The sequence below is a fragment of the Diabrotica virgifera genome, chromosome 1, assembly GCF_917563875.1.
Source record: "Diabrotica virgifera virgifera chromosome 1, PGI_DIABVI_V3a".
NCBI classification, from domain to species: Eukaryota; Metazoa; Arthropoda; class Insecta; order Coleoptera; family Chrysomelidae; genus Diabrotica; species Diabrotica virgifera.
In genome coordinates this window covers 7,973,483-8,000,465 of record NC_065443.1, presented here as the reverse complement: position 1 = coordinate 8,000,465, position 26,983 = coordinate 7,973,483, and the positions used below count along the sequence as shown (strand labels likewise).

At 33.4% G+C, this 26,983-nt stretch overlaps 1 protein-coding gene across 1 annotated transcript; it reads left to right on the top strand.

The window, feature by feature from the left end:
• The first annotated feature begins 937 nt into the window (after window positions 1-937).
• LOC114334612 (ubiquitin-conjugating enzyme E2Q-like protein CG4502) lies at window positions 938-26,403 on the top strand. Its single transcript, XM_028284689.2, has 3 exons — window positions 938-1,048; window positions 3,650-4,056; window positions 18,026-26,403. The coding sequence occupies exon 3, from the start codon at window positions 18,088-18,090 to the stop codon at window positions 18,820-18,822; it is 735 nt and encodes a 244-aa protein (XP_028140490.1). The 5' UTR covers window positions 938-1,048; window positions 3,650-4,056; window positions 18,026-18,087; the 3' UTR covers window positions 18,823-26,403.
• Window positions 26,404-26,983: the final 580 nt, after the last annotated feature.

The window sequence follows — 26,983 nt, the reverse complement described above, 5'->3', positions numbered from 1 at the left end:
TATGCGAAAATCGAAATTTGTTTCGCTTCACAACAAAAAATGATTATTTATTATAGTTTTATTATTAGATGTTTCACGCAAATACCTTTCTAAATACTTATCTTAACTTAAAATTTTCACCCATTTTGGTTTATTTTTATAAATATCTATTTATTAATAATAAAAACGTTTTCTATTAGATACTTCCATTTCGCGCGACTATGATATTGTCAAAATATTAATCTTAGGTAATGTCAAAGATTACCACTGTTGCCAAAGTTTATGATACTATCTCCCGAAGTTATATTTTGTTGCTACCTGTTGATCGCTACTGTTTACTCTTAAGAGGAAACAGTAGCGATCAACAGGTAGCGAAAACGCGTTCCAAGATTGTGGCTGTAATTTTGAATATTTTTTCGAGATATTTGGCACACGTATTCGTAATATAATAAAGAATGGCGGTACAGAGCCCAATTTGAAAAATATATTAATATGTGGAAATTACTCTGTAATTAAATACAATATTAAAAAAACGAGCCTGTACCGCCATTAAGAAGAACAAAAAATACACTTTCTTCAAATAAAATTTTTTATCCGACGACTAGATTTTGTGTATTTTGGAACTACTAAAATTTTTTATTTCATTAGTAGTTCCAAAATGACAAAAAATCTAGGCATCGGATAAAAAAGTTTATTTGAAGAAAGCGTATTTTTTTGTTCTTCTTAATGGCGGTACAGGCTCGTTTTTTAATATTGTATTTAATTACAGAGTAATTTCCACATATTAATATATTTTTCAAATTGGCCTTTGTACCGCCATTCTTTATTATAATACGAATACGTGTGCCAAATATCTCGAAAAAATATTCAAAATTACAGCCACAATCTTGGAACGCGTTTTCGCTACCTGTTGATCGCTACTGTATCCTCTTAACAATAAATAGCAAATAATTAAAACGTCAAAGTGACAATATGTTCTAAATTAACCGTTACGTTTTTAACCTTCAAATAACCACTAAATTATCGTGTTTTGAGTGTTAATAAATCAATCTATTTGATAATATTAAAGGTAAGAATTGTAGCAGTAAATGGTGTCTTTAGTTTTAAATAATATGCCTGGGAGCACCAACATATCTTAAGCTTAAGACCTGCCTTAAGTTCAGCTTACGAAACATACGCGTTGATTGCATCTAAAAGAATCGAAAATTATGGTGCAACGTAAATGATACTTAAAGCGGCCCTATCTATAAGCTGAACATAAGCTGAACTGGGTTAAGATGGAGCTTAAGATTTGTTGGTGCAACCAGACATAAACTTCAGATATTTGTGGCTTGAAATTGTTCTACTATCTTTGTCTGTGTTTTTTGCATGATAACTGTTCTCCAATTCACACAACTACTCTTTGAAGGTTGTATTCATACTGACAATTAATTTTCCCTTCTTATGTTCATTCTTCATATGTCTTCATTTACCTCCTAATAGTTTTCGTGTATTTGCCTTCTAAGATTTTAATCATGTTATTCTCCGTCTTGCAATGAAAGTTACCTTAAATCAGCATTTGCCTAATTCAGTGGGGTATAAAGACAGATATTGATGCTCCCTATGAAAATTGGGAAATTTGGTAAATACAAAATGAGGAACATATAAGAGTATGGAGACTGTTTCCATTAAAGTGCACCCTCGATGATTTATGGCTCGCAAATACAGAGAGTATATAGATAGACGGAGCCCGATACTGGGCAGAACAATTGTAGTCGGATCCAGACTCAAAAAAGTAAGTTTGTTCTAGATACTAGTCGCTGATTACTTCTATTGACTAAAAATTCAGTGTGACCAAAGTGTGAGCTGGGATATCAAATGGTTTTGAAAAATAGAAAGATACAGAAACAGAAGAGCAAGTTGACTTGAATGCACAAAAACGTAGAATAAACGCTGGAGAGAAGGCATAGACAAAGAAATTAAAAACAACAAAAAAGATAAATAGAAAAGAGTTGGGAATACAACAAAGATGCACATTAAATTTTTATAAATTTTAAACAAGCGTATGACTCAGTACAAGAAGAATACACTATGGAAGGTAATGTTGAGAATGAGAGTACTCAGAAAGCTGCTGAGATTAGCCCAGATGTGTTTTCAGAATTCATGTACACGTATTAGAATTGGCAGCAGTACATCAGATGAGTTTCCAATCGAAACAGGTCTAGGCCAATTTGTAACCCAATACTCTGGGTATTGGGATTCTGAAGAGGAAGAACTGACGAAATAGCGGAAAACTGGAATAGAAGAGATTTAAGACACTAATGAAGAGTGGCTTAGTTCAGAAGAACAAATCAAATAGGCAGAGAAACACTAAATCTCAAGTGAGTATTCGGGCTAGCTTCAATACACTGAATATTGGCTTTGAGATATAAAACAGAGATATGAGCTAACGAAATGATAGAAACAAGGAAGAAAATAGAAGGCAACTAGATAAGAACGCTGGAAATAGAGTGATATGGATGGAGGTACCACAAGGAAAAAAGAAGAAGGGCGCTAACTTGAACAGACAGCTCGGCTTTCTGGACCGAATTTGAAAAGTTCGAGATTTTGAAATAATGAACGACAGGAAATAAATGACAATTGATACAATGACCTGAAATACAAAATAAATACTCAATACTTACCTTGTCTTGCTATATTATATACTGATAATAGAGACTGAAATAAAAATCAACCGTACTAATGACAAATATATTTCTAATAAATAATTCCAAATAGTGTAGATATAAAATGTCAACTATGTCAACATATTTGCTGACTATGCCAACAAAATTGCACAATCCACCATATATGCGAAAGTAGTTTTGTACTCTTTTTGAAAGCGCGGAGCCAGGGAAATTGGCCTTAAGTCAACGAAGATAAGACCCAGTATATGGTAATTACTAACAACCCAAGAAAAATATATAGAGAAAATATTTCTATAAATAAATACAACTTCGAAGTTGTCAAATATTTAAATACTTGGGAGCCGTGTTAATAGCCAAAAACAGTATGAAAAAGATGTAACAACTAGAATCATAGAGCGTATTACTCTCTAGCGACGCTACTCAAAATTGCTCTCAAAGGCATGAAAGCAAACGTATATAAAACTATAATTCGCCCCATAATAACGTATGAAAGTGAGACGTGGACATTGAACCAGCGTGAAACAACAAAATGATTTGTCTTACAACGGTAGATCCTCCGGATCATCTTTGGAGCTTATAGAGACGGGATAACAAGGGAAAGGAGACGAAGACATAACCAGAAACTCTAAGCAATCTATGGAATGAAAACATATTACGATACATCAAGGCAAATTGTATAAGATGGGCAGGATATGTACTTAAATCGAATGACGAAGGTCAGAAGGTCAATTGGTCGCCCAAAAAAATTATAGAAGGATACAATAACAAGTGATCAATAACAAGTAATGTTAAAATGGATTTTTAAGTAATGAATTCAAGATTTATTTTGTAGCTACATCCCTTCAACAGTTTATTTTTCCTCTTAAAAGGTGTTTCAAAAAACAATGTTTGTCTATATTTACTATAAGATGTGTACCTAATTACTTAAATGACCTTTATATCTGAAATATAAATATTATTTCATCTTTTTCGTTTCCGTAAGATTAAACTCGGTATTTTTTTAGAAACCCTTATTGATACTGCAAGATTTCTGCTCTGATCTGCCACAAAAGATTGATTGGCCTCCCATAACTCCCAGCAGAATATACGTCACATGCGCGTAGAAAGTTCCTCACTTCATTCACGCATTTTATTTAAACTTATCAACTTCGCCCAAGTCAATAACATTATTGTGTACAATGCAGTTTCTGATTGGTAAACAAAAGATTACAAATCAGCTGCACCGTATATCGGTGGTGGAATGCTAAGCTGGTTCTTTTTGAGTTTTGCGCCATTGTTAGACGTCCCGACGGCCTGAATTAACTGGCGTCGGACATCGATCTGTGCCTCTTTGCAGTGCAAGTGTCAACGTCTGGAACTACAACACACTTGTCAAAAGAACTTTTATCAATGGAACTATTCATAAACACTGGTAAGTCAACTTTATTTTGCAACAACACAATGCATTTTTTATAATTCTAACAAAAATGTTATTTTTTTACGTTATTATAAAAGGACACTATGTTTAAATACGAAAATTTTGCCAATAATGGCATTCACCTTTTTTTAAATGAGGTACGCCCCTTTAAAAAGGTTTATAAAATTCTGTATTGTAAATAAAGAAGAGTATATACTTTGGTTTGTTATGCATTCTTTGGTTTACAATACTTATTCTGCTTTGTATAGCTCCTACAAAAATGTAAACATATGGTCAGTTTTATTCTCTACCTTATTATCATAATGACTTATAGAAAAATTACTTACATGGATTTTTAGAGAAACTTTAACAATGTGTCGGTATTATTGTTTTTTATTTTATTATTCATAGAATCATTCAAACTGCCCTTCAATTTTTTATTTAGTGTTGGTCACTCTGAGGGTGTCTTTTTGGTTTACATAGGTACCTATACATAATTTTTGTTATCGTTTTCAAAAGAAGTTTCAAGTGAATTGTTTTAGAATACAGTAAAATAGTCAAACTAAAAATTGAACCTTAGAATCATTTTAGCTTAAAAATACTCTCAAAGGATGTCTGAAGCTAATCTCTTGTGGCATTTTTATGATTAATTTATTTACAATGCTTTACAGGTCTTGAAGACCTAGGGCTGAAAATACAATAAATATAATACAATAATATAGTACTTATACCTTACAAAACTTGTATCAAGTGGGGTGGCTTCTTGTCCAATCATGCTCCTTGCCTACTAAATTGACTTAATATTCTCCTCCAATCGTCCCTGTTTGTTGCTTCTTCTTCCAAACCAATAATTCCCTCAGTTCTGAGACCTTCCTGTACGCTGCCAAACCATCTTTTCTTCTTCTTCAGGTGCCATCTTCGCTACGGAGGTTGGCAATCATCATATCTATCTTAATTATTGAGGCAGTAGCTCTAAATAGTTGTTTTGAGCTGCATCCAAACCATTCTCTCAGTTTCTTCAGCTATGATATTCGTCTTCTTCCGATGCTTCTTCTGCCATCTATCTTTCCTTGCATTATGAGTCGCAGGATGCCATACTTCTCGCCCCGCATCACATGTTCGAGATACTGTAGTTTTCTTTCTTTAATTGTAAGTTCAACTCCCTTCTCTTTGCCTATTCTTCTCAGTACTTCGTTGTTCTTAACTGTAACTACCCAGGAAACCCTCATAATTCTTTTATAGGTAAACATTTCAAAGGCGTTAAGTCGTCTCATTATCTCTACATTTAACGTCCATGATTCCACTCCATAGTATAGTACACTGTATACGTACCATTTTGTTAGGCGTACTTTAAGAGCTAATGTTAAATCTTTGCTACATAGGAGCTTTTTCATTTTCATAAAATTAGAACGTGCTTTTTCGATTCTGATTTTGATTTCTGCAGTGTACCTAGTCATTATTTTCTGTTATAAGTATTCCTAGGTACGTGTACTTTTTTAGTCTTTCGATCTGCTGGCCCTCTACTATGAAGATTTCGTTATTATTATGGTTGTTTTTACTAATTTTCATAAACTTCGTCTTTTTGATATTGAGAGAGAGTCCGTACTCCCTACTACACCTTACTATTTTACTCATGAGTCTTTGCAGGTCTTGTGAATTATCGGCTATTATTACTGTATCATCTGCATATCTAATGTTGTTAAATAAGACTCCATTTACTCTTATGCCGACTGTTTCATCTTCCAGAGTTTCTCGCATTACCTCTTCAGAATAAGCGTTAAATAATAAAGGTGATAGTATGCAGCCTTGCCTGACTCCTCTCTTTATTTCCATTTATTCAGATGTTTCTTTTTCATTTCTTACTATTGCTTGCTGTTTGTAATAGAGGTGTGTTATTTTCAGCAGAATTTTTAAGGTATGTGACATTAAGCTTATGGTTCGGTAGTCACTGCATTCCTTGGCATTCACTTTCTTTGGCAAACACACAAATGCTGATGTCAACATTTCTCTAGGGATGATATCCGTAGTATAGATAGCATTGAACAGTTGTACTGTTATGTCGAGGTTTTTCTCGTTGACCAACTTTATCAGCTCGCTAGGTAATTCATCTGGACCAGCAGATTTATTGGTTTTCATAGAGTCTATTGCCTGACTAACCTCTGAGTTGGTTATCTCTGGGCCCACATCTCCGGTTTGGCTATCTACGGATGTAAATACTAGCTTCTCTCTGGTCATGAAATAGTTCCTCGATGTACTCTTTCCATCGTCGTAGTTTTCGTTCTGTCTTTATTATAATATTTCCATTTTTGTCGAGCAATATATTTGAGGTTCTTCTATTTCCTATTCCGGCTAGTTCTTTGACTTTTTTTATGTAGGATGAAGTTGTCATATCTGTTTTGCAGTTCTTCTATTTCTTTACATTTTTCAGAGAAGTAGGTTTCTTTAGCCTCCCTAATGTTTCTTCTTATTTGGTTTTGAAGCTGTTTATAGCGGGTCTTATTGATGGTTTTGTTTTTTCTTCTTTCATTCATCAATTCTAGAATTTCCTCCGTCATCAATTCTCCTTTCTTACATTTGGTTGTTGTAAGTACTTTCCAAACCATCTTTGGGTCTTTCTTTCTTCCTTTTCGGGATTGGGCTCCATTTTAGGATTATCTTTGGCATCCTCTTCCTTTCTATTCTCATCACGTGTCCCATCCATTTCACTCTCTGTGTCTTTATGAAGCGACTGATGCTTGATTCGTTATAAAGTTCCTCTAACTCCCTGTTTGTTCGTCGAACCCAACTTTCCACCGTGTTTTTGTCCCCATCTTTCTCCGTATTTAATTTCTTCATTGTCCATACTTCGCTCCCATATGTCACTGCGGGCCTTATTACCTTTCGTATAAAATATCCTTAGCTTTGTTTTTCTTGATACATATTTGGATTTCATGAGTGATCTTAGGCTTCCCATCTTTTTATTTTCCTTTGCCAATCTGGCATTCAGTTTCCATTATTCCTAACCTTTCTCGTCTATGTAATAACCCCCAGATAGACCAGGGCTGATATGTGAAAAAACGTCTATTTTTGGATGTGTAAATATTTAAAAATTTCGAAAAACATCGATTTTTTTCTACGTTCTTTGCTTATAACTTTAAAACCATTTTCGTTTTGGAACAAAGTCGTACAGAAATAAAATAAAGATAATTGAATTTTGTATGATATACGACTGGTTAAAAATGTCTTAAAGTATTACCCTTTCTGCAATTTAGCAATAAATACAAATTCAGGGGGCAAAATAGGCCTGTTGTTATCTAATGTTTTTTAACTACTTTGGTGGCTTAGTAATTCGCTTAGAAAATTCTTATAACATGCTTAAGCAGTCAACCAAATTTCATTAAAATCTACCTAATAGATTTTGCATAATAAATTTGCAATCTAAATTTTTTTAAAAAAGTTAAAATTTTTTATAAACTTTCTCAACAAAAAGTAGACCATTTAGAAATTGGCTAATTTTTTTACATATAAAGACGCACTCTACGTACATAATACACTTTACAGAATTAAAATCGGATTAGCTAAGGCTAAGGGGCCTCAGCAATGTTTTAAAATTATAAACAATGTTTTGGCTTATAAACAAATAAAAATAAAAAAATAAATTTTTAGCAGTGCAAACAATCAAAACCGGTATAATTTGACTTAAAACTTTCAAATGCTGTCAGCAGAATTGCTTTTTTATTTTTTAATCAAAAGTTATTCGGGTTCAAATTTTTTTTGATTTTTTGAAAGATCAACCGCGTTTATCTCGAAAACTGTGCATTCTACGAAAAAATTTGTAAGAACATTTTTGCTTGGAATTACCCAAGAAATATAAAATCATGTTTTATTTTGCGAAAAATCGCTGTTATATAATTCCTCGAGTTCTTTATAACAATCTTATCGACATCCGGATCAACTGTTATCCAAAAAATTCGTGTTCTACAGGTCAAAATACAAAAAAAACTTGGGTAAGTCCATCTAAATATAGGAGGCGGTTGCATCCCCTCCTGGCGACAGCACTAATTTGTTTATAACCCTAAAAATTGTTTATCACTTTAAAACATTGCTGAGGCTGACTAAATAATCCGATTTTTAATTCTGTAAGGTGTATTAGACAGGTAGAGCGCCTGTTTATATGTAAAAAATTAGCTTACTTTTAAATGGTCTACTTTTTGTTCAGAAAGTTTTTAAAAAAATTGAACTTTTTTAAAAACATTTAGATTGCAAAATTATTATGTAAAATCTATTAGGTCGATTTTAATGAAATTTGGTAGACGGTTTAAGTATGTTATAAGAATTTTTTAAGCGAATTGTTTTTAACCCAGGCTAAATTTTTTTATTTGAAAATTCGTGTTAAAATAAGGTGAGTCGGGGTAAGATCGAATCTGGGGGAAGACCGTCCACAGTCGCGGTAACTCGGATTACTTCGTAAAATCACGTCACCGGTAGTGCTAGGGCTATCGCTTGCTTTACGGATTAGTTGTATGGTACCAAAGTTTGAGCGTGCTTACTTACACTTATTTTAGGAAGTGAATATTCTTAGATTTAAAATAGTGTGTTTTTTTAACTAAATTTAGCTATTCGGTCTTGCCCCACAGAAAATAAATCCTTATTCAAGGTGAACACATTGAATGATGAATACCTGGTAAAATGCTTAAAACATAAGCATAACAGTGCCCAGTTTTTTTGGCCCGAGCAACCCGACGAAAATACTGTAACGAAAGATACAATTGTAATGATTTTACCAGAACCTGAGAAAGATCGTCGAGGCTCATATATGACTTTCAATATTGAATTTTCTGGCATGAACTTGTGCTAAAATTATTAATGTTGTATTTTTTAAGTTTCACCAGAAATTACTTTTTATTTTGTAGTTACTTAAGCACACATTTAGTTATAATGGGACTTTCTTTTATGTCCAGTTTTGTTCATAAGCATTACATCATTTCTTGTTATATACTGATTTAAATAAAATACTAAATTACTGCCATCGTTTGCACAGACAATTTATTTTCTGATTGGGGAAGACTGGAATTCGAACTTCCACCTTATTAGGACAAATGAATGTTCTGTACAATTTTGACCTCTTGTTCGGTCTTGCCCCATAAGTAGGTATAAGATCGGACACTGACTATATATTATTATTTTTAATATTTCAGTAATACGGTTTTGTTAACTATAAATCTAACCTTATAGATGAATAGAGTATGTCTTGAAAGTAGAGTATGCATATTATTATAATTCTATGCCCAATTTTCATTTTACAATTGTCAGACAAATTTCATGTTTACATTTTTTGGTGCGATCTTACCCCGACTCACCTTACTATCTTTTCGAATATATAAAAATATTGTTTCTACGGACAACATTTTTAAAATTATTCTAAATGTTTATAAACTACAAAATTTTAAAATTTGGCATTAGGATTTTTGACTATATTAATTATTCTGTTTACCATCTTTTAATACATTTTGATACTATCACTTTTATACTTTCATTTGGCCTACTCAAAATTGCCATATCTTCATTATTTTCTGTCTTATCTTATTGCAAAATAAAGGTCTCTGGAATAAACAACTAGAATAACTCTTAAACTAATTAATGGATCGATCTAAAATTTTGAAGGTTTGTTAAGTACCCCAATACCTAACTTTGGGTAAAACACTAAAGTTCTAAGGTAGTTTTAGTAAAAGTTATTAACATATAATGATTTTCACTTATTTTGCAGTTTGCGTAGCAAAAAATTGACTTTTTAACTTTCAAAAATCGGCATTTTGAATGTTTTTCAATGTTCTAAAAAACTAAAAACTTACGTCAACTATTTAGCTTTGAATGGAGTGCAAAAAATCGAAAAAATCGCGATTTTTGCACTAAATTGTTAAATAATTAAAAAACGGACACGAACTCTAGGCAGGAACTAACTGGATCTTTGAGTGTCCCAAGAAAATCCTTATTACTCTGGACTATTATGTTTATATGGGCTTAAATCAGAATTATTGATTCTAATGAAAACTGCATTTTTAAAAAACTAATATTTGACGTTTCGATTTCCACTCCGGAAATCGTTTTCAAAAAAGGATCTTTTAATAATTCTGGATAAATGTATGCCCAACAAGTTTATATTGTTAATAGCTTATGTTTTTCAAAGTTGATATTTGACTTACTTGGCTTCGATCTTGTAGAGAAGAGCATGGTTATGGTTGAAAAAATCTGAGGGTGGTGTTTTTACCCTCGAAATATCTAATTCTGACTGTTTTGTCTTTTGTAGGTATTATAATTAGTTTTGTGTAATGTGTATCCTAGTTTTGTTTATGTAATGCAGATTGTGTAACGTAGACTATATACTTGTGTATTGTGTGTTGCATATGCGTAGTGTATACATTGTAGGTGATATGTCTTCGACTTTTTATTTATTGCCCTTCATTGTTTAAGGTTGAACGTAGGCCTCCCCCTTATATTTCCACTTTTTTCGGTTCAGTTCTAATCCTGTCCATCTGGTCCCTGCGCATCTTTTTAGGTCATCGGACCATCTCATCTGTGGTCTGCCTTTTCCTCTTTTATGGACCCAAAGCATCCAGTGGGTTATCGCTTCATTCCATCTTCCGGATCTTTGTCTGTTGTTGTATCCTGCAAATCTCCATTTGAGACTAGGTGCATGTTTGTTTACGTCTTTCACTTTGGTTTTATTTCTGATTCATATATTTTTTATCACTTTTTTATCACTATTACCCAGCATCTGCCTTTCCATTGCCCTTTGAGTCTTGGCCATCTTTTCTATATTTTCCTTTATGAAGGTCCATATCTGTGCTCCATATACCGGGTGTCCTCTTATATTTTCCCCCATTTTAACTGCCTATAACTTCTAAACGGCACAAGATAGAAATATGCGGTTTTCGCTGAAGTGTTTTATTTTGGTAAAAGTTTTGTCTGAATGGATTGAGTTTTTTATATCGCTTTCAATTACGAAAAAAATGGCGGATTTTTGATAAAAACGTTGTTGACTTTTTTTTAATGGAACACCCAGTATATTTTTTTGTAAATTGAAAGAAAGGTCATTTACCTAGCCAGCGATATCAAGTTTTTCAAAATCGGTTGTCAAATGACTGAGTAATTAATTTTTAAAATGAGAGGTGCAACATGGATATCACATACCTAAATACCATAACTAAGCAACTTGATATTATGTTATGCGATTTCCACATTGCATCTCTCATTTTAAAAATTAATTGCTCAGTCATTTGACAACCGATTTTAAAAAAGTTTAGATTCCTGGATAGGTAAATGATCGTTTTTTCAAGTTTTTAGGTAAATGACCATTTTTTATATCGCTTTTAAATAAAAAACGGCGGATTTGTGAAAAAAAAAACGTTTTTGACTTTTTTTAATAAAACACCCAGTATATTTTTCTATAACTTGAAAAGATGATCAATTACCTATCCAGTGATATAAAAAATTTTTAAAATCGGTTATCAAATGACTGAGCAATTAATTTTTAAAATGAGAGATGCAATGTGGAAATCACATACATGTTATTTAGGTATGTGATATCCACGTTGCACCTCTCATTTAAAAAATTAATTACTGAGTGATTTGACAACCGATTTTGAAAAACTTTACATCGATGGATAGGTGAATGACCTTTCTTTCAATTTGTAAAAAAATACACTGGGTGTTTTATTAAAAAAAAGTCAACAACGTTTTTTTCAAAAATCCGCCATTTGTTTTTTCGTATTTGAAAGCGATATAAAAAATTCAATCCATTCAGACAAAACTTTTACTAAAATAAAACATTTCAGCGAAAACCGCATATTTCTATCTTGAGCCGTTTAGAAGTTATAGGCAGTTAAAATTGGGGAAAATATAAGTGGACACCCGGTATAAGTACTGGTAGGACACTTGATCATATAATTTTTTGCGGAGGTATTTCTGTATATTTCTGCACTACTCTGTTATTGTTGGTATATTCTTGTTATTGATTCCTTCTTTTAGATTTGCAACCAAAGCAACATTTTGCTGATAACTTTTCTACACATTTTTCTTCATTAAGTGTTTCTTTGACTTCATCTTCTCTTTTTAATATCTGTCTCTTCCATCATTATTGATGCATCTTGTTGTATTGAAGTCTCTGTTCTTGATGTATGTTTCATGCTCATTTATTGACCACTAAGGGCCAGTAGTTCAATCAATGGTTAACTCATGGATTAAGTAAACCATGATTAAATTTAATTCGAAGATTATTTCTAATTAAGTTGTTCAATACAGGTTAACTTTTGGATTTATTAAACCCAAATACTGAAGCAGTGACAATGTTGCCAGTTGTTAATTGACGGGTTGGAACAAATTTTATCATGAAAATTGTATCGAAAAATGTGTTCTGTGGTATAAACGATGGTGTTCATGACTTTTGACGCAGTGACGCTCCCATGTCAGTGATTATTTTCGTGTTTTAAATTTAAATTTCAAAAAATGGAATAAAAATAATAAAAGAAAGAGAACTACGAGCTTTACAGCTGATGAAGAAGAAATATTAATAATATCTTTTGTTAAAAAATATAAACATATTCTCGAGAATAAGAAAGTGATGCAGTTACAAATTACGAGAAAATGAAAGTCTGGGAAAAAATAGCTAAATAGGCCAAACTAATTAGTTTGTCCTGAAATGGGTTTGGCCGGTAATTTTATATATTTTTAATTAACTATTATAGATCTGGATCCCGCGTATGAAAAAAAAGTTGATTATTAGCAAGCTGAAAATTTGTTAATAGCTTAAGGGTGTCTAGTCGAATAAACTTTGATATGTGTAAACACTGGAACAGGGGTAGTTTTAATTGTGGAACAGGTTAAAAATTTGGAACGGTCACAGCACGAAAACGGCACATTTATTTTGTCCGACAGAACAGACTTAAACTCTTCGAACAGAGATTAAACTCTCATGCAAAAATCAGACTGCTATTTATCACCAAATGGGCGTTTTAATGAGTGGAACATGTAGAATATGTCAAATTACAGGAATTATGACAGGTAATAAATAGCAGTCTGATTTTTTCATGAGAGTTTAATCTCTGTTCGGAGAGTTTAAGTCTGTTCTGTCGGACAAAATAAATGTGCCGTTTTCGTGCTGTGACCGTTCCAAATTTTTAACCTGTTCCACAATTAAAACTACCCCTGTTTCAGTGTTCCCATATATCAAAGTTTATCCGACTAGACACCCTTAAGTTATTAACAAATTTTCAGCTTGCTATTAATCAACTTTTTTTTCATACGCGGGATCCAGACCTATTATAAATAGTTTACCTATTTGTAGGATGAGCTATCCTGTCTCTTATACGATCAACAATCATAAAAACTGTTTCCTTTGGTACATGAAATTTATTCAAAAACTCATTATCTGACCATTTATGAAAATGGTTTTCTTTTACTCGAAAAACAGGATTTTTTCGTAGAGGAAAAATTATATTAACAACAGCTAAGAACTCTTTGTCTTCTGTGATATCTCCATCTTCAAAATCAAAGACACCATTATTAGCAATAGCCATAATTATATGTAGACACTAAATTATAATAGATTATTTTAAATCTTATCTACGATTTAAAAGTAGCAATAACAACACAATATATTATAGTGCAATAACTATGGTTGTTTTAATCTGGAATTTTCTTGACAATATTTAATTTAAAACAAGAAAATAAGGTTACAAATCTCTAGTTAACACCGTTAATCCTTCGTTTTTGGGCGATTAAGATCATCTCTGGTTAAGAGATGGTTAAATGTTAAACTTGAATTGAACAACGGAATATTACGTTTAATTGAAGATTATTTTTAATCTGAAGAAAATCTCCAATTGAACAATCGGGCCTAAGTGTGCTTATGCATACTTAGTGGTCTTGGAGTTTCTTCCATATAGAAACTGTTGCATTCACAGGGTATTTTATTGACGCTTGATCTTTCTTGTGTGTTGTTGGGTTTGGTTTTGGACAGAACAGATCTCAGATACATTGGTGAAAAGAAATATCAAGGTCATATCAAAACTGATTAGTATATTATTGTTGGAATTGCAATTTATTTCTGTCAGTTTTTGCAAGAATTATTGTAAGTTTAATAAATGTTGTTATGTTGTCTGTTAAAGTCTTTATTATGACATCTGCTGCAAGGAGAATTTATGCTGCTGCAAATTAGTCTGAGGATGAGAAGTACATTTTCTTTGTGATTTTCTTTCTTTCGGAATTCCGGATAGGTGTAGTGTCTTGCGGTAGTGTTGTGTCAATTTTATTCTTTGGTCAGCTATTTCTTAAATTTGTGCAGTGTCTTATATATTTTGTGATTTGGTTGGGTCCTTTTTTAGTTTGATGTAAGGTCCATTTTTGGACTTTGAAAAGTCAATAGAATATAGAATGTCCTAGCATTCGTGGATTTTCATAAAGCCTTTTACACGATAGAGCTGGATAGCATTTTAGAAGCTCTAAATGAATGCCGCATTGACTACCGTTACAGTACACTTATCTATAATATTTATAAAGAGGCAACAATGAGTGTTAAGTTACATGATAAAACCAAACAAATAAGCATAGAACGCGGCGTAAGACAAGGCGACACACTCTCGCCAAAACTATTCATAACTGTTCTGGAATATGCCTTTAAGATGCTCAACTGGGACAATAAAGGGATCACAATAGACAGAGAAAAGTTAAATCATCTTCGTTTTGCAGATGACATAGTCCTTATAACTGATGACCTAGGAGAAATAATAGTCGAGGAAATGAAGCATTTTGGCTCGCAATTTTTTCGTCCAGCATGGATTTACTTGAAATTTTTTACAGAAGGTAGGGAATAGTCCAAGGATCATTTTCTATATCATGCTGCTGTACGCTAAAAACTTGGGGGTAGTTGCCACCCCATCTCGGGGGTGGGAATTTTTTATTACATTTTAACCATGTAAATCGATGTAAAAAGTGATTTTAAGAAAAAAATGTTTTTTACACTTTCTTCGTAAAACTAATATTTTTCGAGTTATTCGTGGTTGAAAGTAACAGTTTTTCGACGGAAAAATCGATTTTTTTAGAGGGTTTTTTGAGAATAACACGAAAAATATGCATTTAATAAAAAAACTGTAGATATCAAAATTGTATCTTTTAGTAACACAAACGAAACTGTTTTTCTATAATATTTTTACGACCAATAAAAACCGAGATACGGCATGTTAAAGGTTAGCTTTTTTCGTCAAATGCATAATTTGAAATAATCAAAGCCAAATAACGGGAAAACTTTGCATTTTCCAGGAAAACTTGATGTTTTTTGAAGCATACAATAAGATCTTTCAAAAAAAAAAATAAAAAGTTTCTAGCATAAAAATTGAGCAACTTATAAGAAAAAAAAGTCGGTACCTGTTTTTCTCTACGAAAAAAACAGTGAAAACAACCCCCTACCTACCCTTGTAACTAAAAACTAGTCTTCACGTTTCTGTAATTCCTTTTATATTTATATTATCAATACACTCAAGAAGTTTGACCTACTTAAAAGGCCTAATTTTAGAAAAATTTGAGTTTAAAGAAAAATTGATTTTTTGCAATTTTGCATTTTTTATCATTTTCTTCAAAATATCTCCGAAAATACTAGAGATACGAAAAAAATGATAGACTACTAAATTGTAGCTTTTTTAATAACTAAAATTATCTTGTGCATAGATTTTCATTACAGTGAACAGTTAGCGAGATATAGCTGTTTAAAACATCTACTTACGAGCAAACATCCCCTTATTCGAGCCCTTTAAACCCACCTCAATTAAAAATTAAGGGATCTTACGGAATTTAATTTAAATAGTCTTATTACTCTTCAAAAATCCTACAAAACTATTATTGAAAAAACTTTTTATCGCCAAAAATGAAGGAGCTATGTTTATAAAACTATTTTTTTTTTCGAAAAATTCGGATAGTCCCCTTATAGAGCATTTTCAATGTACCTATATAACACCACCGAGCCGGTTCGTATACTGGACGACTAAAAAACTATTTGTATGTGAATTTTTATATATTTGTAAATTCGTATTTTTGTGCAAATAAATGTTTTTGTAATTCTTTAATTCTACTTATTTTTCTGTATAGATCTATTAAATTGTCTACTTATAAAAATTGCAATGTTATTTAGGGTGGTTTTTAAGGGTTGAAATATTATGATATTATATCCTAAAGCATAAAACAATCATTATTTAACCAGTCAAAACTAAGTTTTACCTATATTAAAGTTTTCAATGTTTTTATATAATTTTTGACAATAAGGGTAGTTTACACCCCTAAAAATAATCAACGCCCTTGAGCATGATATAGAATATGAAGTACAAAGTATCATGATCTTAACCCCAAATTTTTATGTAAATTGATGCAAGCTGAAATTATTCTTTTAGAATAAGTAAATTTTTCATATATAGCTCCAACAAGGGTGGTTTTAAGGGTGGAAATATTGTGATATTATATCTTAAAGCACAAAACAATCATTATGTAACTAATAAGAAGCAAATGTTGACAATATTAAAGTTTAAAATGTTATTTTATAATTTTTTACAATTAGGGGTGGTTTTCACCCTTAAAAAACCAAAAGCGTACAACGGCTAAATATAGAAAATGAACTAGAGGGTGAAATGAGCCTAATCCCAAATTTTTGTACAAATCGATGCTGGATGAAAAAGTTGCGAGGTTTTGCCATTTTTCCAGCTTCATTTCCTCGACTTTAAAGGAAATGCTAAATGAGTTAGATGCTATCTGCTGGAAAATAGGCCTGAAAATGAACTTTTCTAAAACTAAATATAAGACTAATCTGGTTCCTAGTAGACAGCTGATTATACGTGAACAAGAAGTAGAACTAGTGGAAAAGTACATTTACTTGGGTCATGAAATTAGAATTGGCAGAGATAACCAAACATGCGAAATAAAAAAAAATATTATCTCTTGCTTAGCAGCCTACGGTGCTCTGTGAGACATATTTAGGAGCAGTATACCGATCGGTTTAAAAAAACAAGTGTTTGATCAATGTGTGCTGCCGGTTATGACATATATGGAGCAGAGACACTGACTCTAACCAAGCCAACAGCGTCGAAAAGGAGGGTTGCTCAAAGGTTACACCCATGCTGGGTGTAACCCTACGGGATAAAATAAGAAATGAAGATCTGAGACAAAGAACCAGTATCGCAGATGATACAGAACGTGTCACCAAGCTCAAATGGAACTGGGCAGGACACGTCGCCGTCGCCAGGCTGAAGGATTCAAGACAAACACGAAAGCTGATGGGATGGAGACCAAGAGAAGATAAACGCAGTAGAGGAAGGCCGCCTACACGATGGACATATGATATCAGGCGGATTAGTAAAACCTGGCAACAATCAGCACAAAACCGTGAAGTGTGGAAACAATTGGGGGAGACCTATGTCCAGCAGTGGACGTGAATTGATTGGATGATGAAGGTCCATTTATGAATATTTTTGAGCCTATCATTTAAAACAATGCGTTTTCTAAATAAATTTACATTCACATTCAAGAACATTTCTAAATTATTTTAGGTAAAACCTGCCTTTATTCGCCATGACAATTCGCAAAAAGCACAGATAAGCAATAAAGCTGATACTGCAACCTGGAATGCCAACGTAAATATGTGAACTAAATGAATCACATGCAATGATTCCTTATCAATGAATAATGCACCTCATTATTAATCAGGTTCTTAAATTTGTTAGATTATGAATGAAAAAGGAATTTATTTTTTATCTAACTATTAAATTGTACATAATGAAAACCATTTTCTAAAATTATATAGTAGCCAGCAAACTCTTTTTATACCTACTCGAGTCTTCTTTATCTTGTTCTTTTCCATACAATACAAGCTGCAGTAGATCATGCTACAGTAACTACATATTATATTTTACAATAAAATTATTAAATTATATTTCCATCACTTTATTATTAATATTTTATTTTTCAGATTATCAATTGCACCATGCCTCGTGATATTTGTTAGCTTTAAGTAAGCAACCTCCAAACAAAATGAGCCGTTCAAAAGAAAAAGTCACCAACATGTTCCGTAAAATCTTCAAATCGTCATCCAAAGATGGAGAAGGTCCGAGTAAACCCAGCACCTCGGGAACGGGTTCTCCAGCCAGGCGATTACTCCGTGGTTGTCGCGATACCGTAGCACCAGCAAACACCTCTCAAGCCAGTCCTGCCTTCTCCACCAAGTCCAAAAAGGACGAGACTCATGCGAAGAGCGTTAGAGCAAGAAGGCTGATGAAGGAGTTGCGCGACTTGCAGAGGTTCCAGAACTCCAAAACTGATCCAGTGTTCACGGTAGAATTAGTAGAGGACAACCTGTTCGAGTGGCACGTGAAACTTTACAAAATAGACTCTGACAGTGAGTTGGGTAACGACATGCGCGAACTAGGAGTGACCTCTATTTTACTACATCTCGTTTTTCCCGAAAACTTTCCTTTTGCGCCCCCTTTTATGCGCGTTATCTCCCCTAGGATAGAAAAAGGCTTCGTTATGGAAGGAGGAGCTATCTGCATGGAGCTGCTGACACCTCGGGGATGGGCTAGCGCCTACACTGTCGAAGCGGTCATCATGCAGTTCGCAGCCAGTGTGGTGAAGGGACAGGGACGTATTCAGAGGAAGAACAAGGGCCAAAAAGTGTTCAGTAGACGTACGGCAGAAGAAAGTTTTAGATCGTTAGTTAAAACACATGATAAGTATGGTTGGGTCACACCAAGTTTGTCTGATGGTTGAATTATTATGTAGGTAAAGAAAAGAATCGGTAAATGTATTGGTTAATAGTTTATTTACATTTTTATATTGTCCAAATCCAACTCACAAAATAGGCTATTAACATAGATTTACCGATTTTGTTACAACCATGAAATCACAGGTGATACAATGAAGCTTGTGTTCTTTCTAATCAAAAGCTAACCATAAAATGCTTATATTGTTATTCTATATTGTCGAAGATTTTGTTTTAATCGTTCAGTAGTCTTTTCTGCGATATTTTTAATGTAAAGTATGAATACTTGCCATTGTATCGCTGAGGAAAATGATCTCAATAACCAATCCGTTCCGTATTTGTGTCAAAAAGTAGATTTGTAGGAAAATAGGTTAGAAAGATAAACATTGATAAATTGGTCGCAAAAATACTCTTTGTGTGTCTTTTATCAGTTACAGAATACAAGGATTCAAGGATACATGTATAACATTCTTGAAAATACATAAAAAAATATTGAAGATATTCTGAAAAGCATAAATGTTTTTTTTCTGTATTAATGGTATCTCCGCTACTTTTAATTTATGTTAAAAGTTTTTCAAAATATCTTCATATTGGATAATGTTGTTGCGATATTAATGAACATACAGTCTTAAAATTGCAGCTCTTGGCACTATTTTTGTCCACTGCTACACTTTTCTTTATACAGGGTGTCCAGAAACTCTCCCGACAACCGAAGACAGGAGATTCTTCAGATAATTTTAAGATAATTTAAACCAATTCATGTAGTCCGAAAATGTTTCCTAAAGGAGCTTCTTCTTCATGTACCATGTCCTTTCAGAACGTTGGTTACCATCATAGCTATCTTAATTTTATTCACTGCCACCCTAAATACCATGCTTGTATCAACACCATATCAATCTCGCAAGTTCTTCAACCATGAGGTTCTTCTTCGTCCTGGACTGCGTTTGCCTGCTATTTTTCCTTGCATGATATTTTGTAGCAACCTATATTTGGGACCTCTCATTACATGTCCGAAATACTCCAGCTTTCTCTGCTTGATGCTTTTTATGATCTCAGTAGTCTTGCTGAGACGTTCTAGTATTGTGGAGTTTCGAATCTTCTTTACCCAGAAAACTTTTAAAATTCTTCTATAGCACCACATTTCGAAAGCCTCAAGGCGATTTAGATCGGTTTTATTCACAGTTCAGGACTCGACACCATAAAGTAAGACCGAGAACACGTAGCAGCGAAGTAGGCGGATCCTCAATGCCAACTGAGCTAGAGCTAGAGGGAGCTCGAGCTCTTTAAAGATGCGTCTTGTAATTGATGTTTTTTAAAATAGCTCCAGAACGCTTCTATTTAGAAAAACGAAAACTGGTATGACTATTTATCTTCTAGAGATAAATCGATTCTATCAATTGCGAATGTCTAGTACCGGTCGTAGGCGTCCGTTTTGGGTAGGGCACCGGTTATTTTATCGCATAATTTATTTGTCTTTTAACTTTTGAGTATTTTTAACACTGGATTATTAAATTCTGAGGTATTTAAGTACTAAAAGGTACTTTTGCTTGAGGTCCATAGGATGCACCGTTTTTTAGAAAAATGGATTTGAAAGTTTTTCGTTTTCTGAATTTGAATAAAAATTGAAAAATTTTTTCAAGATAAAACGGTGTATTTTGTCGACTTAATGCAAGAGTAACTTTTAATACTCGCACACCTCATAATTTAATAATCTAATGTCAAAAATGCTTAAAAATTAAAGACGAAACCTTCTTCTTGTTGCAGTACCGTCTCCTATCGGAGGTTGGCTACCATCACAGAAATCTTAACTTTGTTGGCTGCAGCTCTGAACAACCGTATTGAACTGCACCCATACCACTCCCTTAAATTTCGCAACCAGGAAATCCTCCTACGTCCTACATTTCTCTTTCCAATATTTTTCCTTGGATTATGAGTCTTAGCAGAGAGTACTTTTCTCCTCTCATTATGTGGCCTAGATATTCCAGTTTTTTCGTTTGTATGGTTTTTATGACTTTGCATTCCTTCCCCATCTTCAGAAAAACATCTTGTTTCTTCTGTCCATTGTATTTTCCACATTCTCCTGTAGCACCACATCTCGAATGCCTCAATATTTTTAATGTTTATCTTTTTCAGTGTCAAAGCTTCCATGCCGTATAGCAGAACGGAGAAAACATAGCACCTTAACATTTTCGTTCTTAAGTTTATATTTATGTCCCGGCTGCATAGGAACTTTCTCATTTTGACAAACGATTGTCTCTCTATCTCTATTCGCCGTTTGATTTCTCTTGTCTGGTCATTAGTATCAGTGACCAAACCCCTAAATATTTTTAGGACGTGACTCTTTCAAGTGGTTGATTATTTATGGTTAAATTCACATTGGTGTATAGCTTCTTTGTTACAATCATGAATTTAGTCTTATTAATTCAGTTTTAGACCATACTTATTGCTATGAGTGTTTACGTTTTCCATCAAATACTGTAAATTTGTTAGGTTATCTGTTACTATTAGCCTGTCATCAGCGTATCGTATATTGTTAATCAACTCTCCGTTAATGTTCATACCAATGCTTTGCTCTAGGAGCGCTTCCTGACATATTGTTTCGCTATATATATTGAATAGTAGTGGAGAAAGCACACAACTCTGATGCACACCTCGACGAATCTCAATTTCTTCGGTTAACTCATTATCAACATTTTTGCTGTTTGTCCCCAGTACAACCTGGATATAATGTTAATGTCGCGACTGTCGATGTTTTTGCTTCTTAGGATTTCATACAGCTTTTGGTGTCTGACTGTTTCGAAGGCCTTCTCAAAATCTATGAAACCTACTTAGAAGTCTTGGTTTACATCCAAACATCTTTGCATTAACACACTCATACCAAAAAAGGCTTCCCGTGTTTCCCGTACACTTCTGAATCCAAACTGTGTGGCGCTTATGTCCTCTTCTAATTTATTAAATATTCTTTTGTGAATTATTTTTAAAAATACTTTTAGTGTGTGGCTGGCTCATCAATGCTATCTGTTGTCTGAACGCTCTCTGGCGTTATTCGCCTTATTCGTCTTATTTGGCTACAAAAGTAGAGGAGAGCCATTTCTTTGGTATGATGCCTGTACTATAAAATTGTGTTAAAGATGAAACCGATAAAGCGATAAAATAACCGGTGACCTACGCGAAACGGATGGCTACGACAGGTACAAGAAATTCGCAATTGATAAAATCGATTCATCTCTGGAAGGTAAATAAACGTACCAGTTTTCGTTTTTCTAAATATGCAGATAGTTTTTTGATTTCTTTTTTCAAATTCAAAAAACGAAAAATTTTCGAATCGATTTTTCTAGTAACCGACTTAAAGTAAGAGTACCTTTTAGTACTAGAATACCTCAGAGTTTAATAGTCCAGTGTCAAAAATACTTAAAAGTTAAAGACAAAAAAGATATGCAATAAAATACCCGTTACCCTACCCAAAACGGACACCTATGACCGATACTAGAAATTCGCAATTGATGGAATCGATTGGAATTCGATACTCTGGAAGAAAAATAGTAAACGTTTTCGTTTTTCTAAATAGAAGCGTTTTGGAGCTATTTAAAAAAAACTAATTACAAGACGCCCTATTTAAAGAGCTCTAGCTCCCTTAGGAAGCATTTTCAGACTAAGTGAATTGGGTTAAATTATCTTCAAATTGTCTGAAGAATCTCCGGCCTTCGTGTGTCGGGAGAGTTTCTGGGCACCCTGTATAGTCCACCATTGGCCTACTAAAATACATTAAGACATTCAAGAACTGGTTCATATGGAATACCCCCAAAACTACCGTCTCTACGCCTCTGGCTATTGCGACTTAACAGTGGCGGATACAAAAGGGATATCATAATAATATCGAAATTACGTAAATATGTATGTCCTTACTTGACCAATTCGGATTGTTTCTTTCTAAAATGATCAAATTGTTAATATATAATTTTATTAGAAGACAATGACTGGAACATCGAACAGGAAAAGTGGATTTTTCATTAAAAAAGAAATCAAAATTTTATCGTACAATGCCATTAAACAACCAATAATTATAAATGGTTTTTCTGTTAGTATAATTATTTAATAATTGATTTTTTACTATATTAACATTATTTCCTCAATCTCTTTTCCATGTGTAATTGTAAAAAATTTACATATTTTAAACAAACAGTATCAATGCATATTAAATTCATTTAAAAATTATGACGTCAAACGATATACAGTCAAAATCGTTTACAACGACACCGGCTATAACGTACAATTGGATATAACAAACAAAATGGTAGGTCCCGTAAAATGTCATATAAAAAAAGCATTTATATTGTTTATAACGAACAAATCGGTTAGAGAAACCATATTTCTTGGAACACTAACAGTCGAAATATTGGTTACAGCGTACATATGTGTACCTCAGGGAAATACAACATCCATTTTTTCAATTATGACCTTTTTATACACTATATAATAGACAATTATAACAAATGCATGATTAAGGACCAATTTCTCATATCGAGTTCAACTCCAGTTTAACCTGAACTTTTAGTGAAAGTCAGTTTAAAGTCAAAATCGTCTTTTTCAATTCACGTTCAACCGATGGCAGTTTAAACTTGAACGCTGCAATTCGGTCGTTCAAAGATTCCAGAACCCAGTTCAGATGATTTCATGGATTACGCATGCGTTGTATTAACACGAAACGCTGTCCTAATATAAATATAACCTATTTTATTATATTAAGCCTTGCTAAACGATAATATTATTTTTGTTTTTATTACATTTATTTATAATTTTTAAAATGACTTTTTGACTATAAATATGTACTTAAATTTAACTTTATTCAAAAACAGCATAAAAAAGGTCGTACAAAATGGAGATAGTTTTTTACCTTTTGCCATCTATTGGCATTTCTCGAAAGCTGTAGAACGTGCACTGACATGAACGTGCAATGAGAAATACATTCCAAACAAAACCGAAGTTCACCAGTGAACCGCGGTCCACTGAATCATAGATCAAAGCAGGTATGAGAAATCGACCCTTAAATGACAATAGATACAATGTCCTAATATAATATTGTTTCCTCATCTCAATAAATAGCTGTAGCAGTAACACTTTTTGTTGAAAAAAGTTTAAAATTGCTTTGCCGTAAAGTTATGAAAATGGGCACTGTATTGTATCTCTCCGAGGTACCGATATTACCACGAAATAAAAAGAAGGTTTTATTAATTTATGGTTATGATGGTACATCCGAGCAGGGTCCACTTGTAAGTCCTTTAGACACTAGACTTCCTAGGCGGGTTCATTATCACAAGATTTTGTTATAACATATTATAAGTATAGATTAAGTTACACATTTTTGCATCATAAACTTACAACGAATTGACTGTTGCTACCAGTGTAATATCGTTTATAGCAACCTGTTCGTTATAGCAGATAGCCGCTTACAGAGAACACTGGCTACAACGTACAAAAACCACAGTCCCCTGAAGTTCGTTATAAACGGTTTTGACTGTATGTAAAACGAAAAAATGGTACCTAGGTGTGACCTATTATTTATGTGTATTATATGGATGTAGAATGTGAAGAAAGATAACAACATAATCTAGCTCATATATTTAGCGATTTGTTAAGATGTAAGATGAGTTTCTGAGGGGACGGGTTTTATTATAAATTTTCTCACAGCCCTATAAAAAAGAAGAATTCGATTCCTATTTCTCTGCTTATATATTCAGTATATATTTCGGTTTGTTAAACTACAAAATATACCAAATATCAAAAGACTGAACTTATCTCCTCTCCAATCAGTTGTAAACATAGTTTTTATTTTTTGTTTCGTAGTTTTCCGAAACCACTTTATTAACTTCATATTAGCGATATTATAAAATATACAGTAGACTCCCTCTGTAACGAGAACTGAAACGGCGGACTAATTACCTCGTAATAAGCGGATCTCGTTATATCAGACAACAATAATATTGTGTATTGTGCATACATATGAATGAATATATAGTTTTCTAAAACATTAACTTCCTATAGTGAAGCCATTCGGAGCAATATAAGATGCTAAATATTGTTTCCTCAACAATAAGGCTTCGCCATCATAAATTGTAAATTTTCTTACAATATTCAATATTGGTCGATAGATAAACATGACAGGAAGAAGTTTATCATAAGCGGTGCATTTTATTACAGCACTATCCTCGATAAACACACAGATGTTGGGGATTTCTGTATACAGGCAGTTGAAGTATTTATTTAGCCATTACAGCGCTAAAAACAGGTAACGATACATATTATACAATCTTATTTTTCCTCGTTATAACCAAATATGCCTCGTTATAGAGGTGTTACAGTTCAATAGGAATTTGATGTGACATCTAGTGTACCTCGTTATAAGCGAAACCACGTAATAACCGTGTTCGTTATAGAGGGAGTCTACTGCACATACATTTCTTGTAAGAAATAGATTAGATGTTTTGGCGTATCTATTTCTCCATGTAACGTTATCGAATGTCTTGGAGTAGTCAACAAAGCAGAAATATGTTTCTATAATAAACTCTAGAGATTTTTCTATAATTTGACGAATATTAAGATTGTGGTCTCGTATTCCCCTACGTGAGGAATATTTCACTGATCATGGTGAGGAATATTTTGTCCTCATAGAATAATAATGCTACTGTACGGTAATTGTTGCAATCTGTCGGTGAACCTTTTTTATACATAGGAATAAAATTGAGCTTTCCCCAATCACTTGGCCTGTTTCCGGTTCTAAGTTACTTAGTGTCTCAGCTGTTATTCTGCCCCTGTATCTTCCTCTTTTGCTTTTTCAGAAATTTAGATTTTTTATAGTCGCTTTAATTTCTGATTTCAGTATTTGTAGTTTCTTTTCAGAAATACTTTTCTCTGTATTATTATCTGCATATTACAGCAGACAGTGTTTACTCTATAATGGGACAGCAAAGGATCAGCCTGGGCAGGATTTTTGAAATTAAAATGGGTCCTAAAGAATAAAAAATACAATAATACTTAAAAACAATAGTGTTTGACCAGTGCATACTCCCAATTCTCACATACGCATGCCAAACATGGATCTTGACCAAGGCAAACATCGATAAAATAATGAAGACACAAAGAGTCATGGAGAGAGCAATGTTAGGAGTAAAATTAATAGACAAAAAGCAAAACAACTGGGCAAGAAATAAAACAAAAGTCAAAGACGCAGGACACCATATAGCCAGGTTAAAATGGAGCTTTGCAGGTCGTAACGCTAGACAAACGGACAATAGGTGGAATACCACGATACAACAATGGAAAACATGGACAGGAAAGAAAGCAAGATGGACGACCCCAGATGAGATGGAGAGACGACATTAAAAAGATAGGAGGAACGCACTGGAAACAGAAAGCACTAAACAGAAGCGAATGGATGAAACTGGGGAAGCCTATGTTCAAAATTGGACAAATTAAAGGGCAAAAGACAAGAAAATTTTATCAGAAACTGAACAAAAGCAGAAAAGACTTCAAACCGAGAACGACGATGTGTAGAGATAAGGAAGGTAATATATTGACAGAATAGCAAGAGATACTAAGAAGATGGACAGAACATTTTACGGAAAAGCTTGAAGGAGATGGGAGTGAGACGAACCCTGATATACCATTAGACCAAGCAGACAACAGAAAAAAGAATCCACCAATAATAGCCGAGATTAGAACAGCAGTAGACAAATTAAAGAACAATAAATCACCGGGATCGGATCAAGTAGCATCGGAATTACTGAAGGAAGGAGGAGACGCACTACAGAAAACAATACATGTATTGATAACAAAGATATGGTCAAATAAACTGCTACCAGCGGAGTGGAATAGTGGTATTATTGTACCATTACATAAAAAAGGGAATCAGTTAGAATGTGGAAACTACCGTGGAATCACGCTGCTGAATGCAGCATACAAAATAATGTCCAACGTCATTTATGAAAGACTTAGACCACACGCTGAAAAAATAGTTGGCAGGTACCAAAGTGGCTTCTGTAGACAGAAGTCAACAATAGACCAGATATTTGTGCTGCGACAGATCCTTGAAAAAACAAGTGAACATAACATCGACACACATCATCTCTTCATAGACTTCGAAAGCGCATATGACAATATAAACCGAGAATT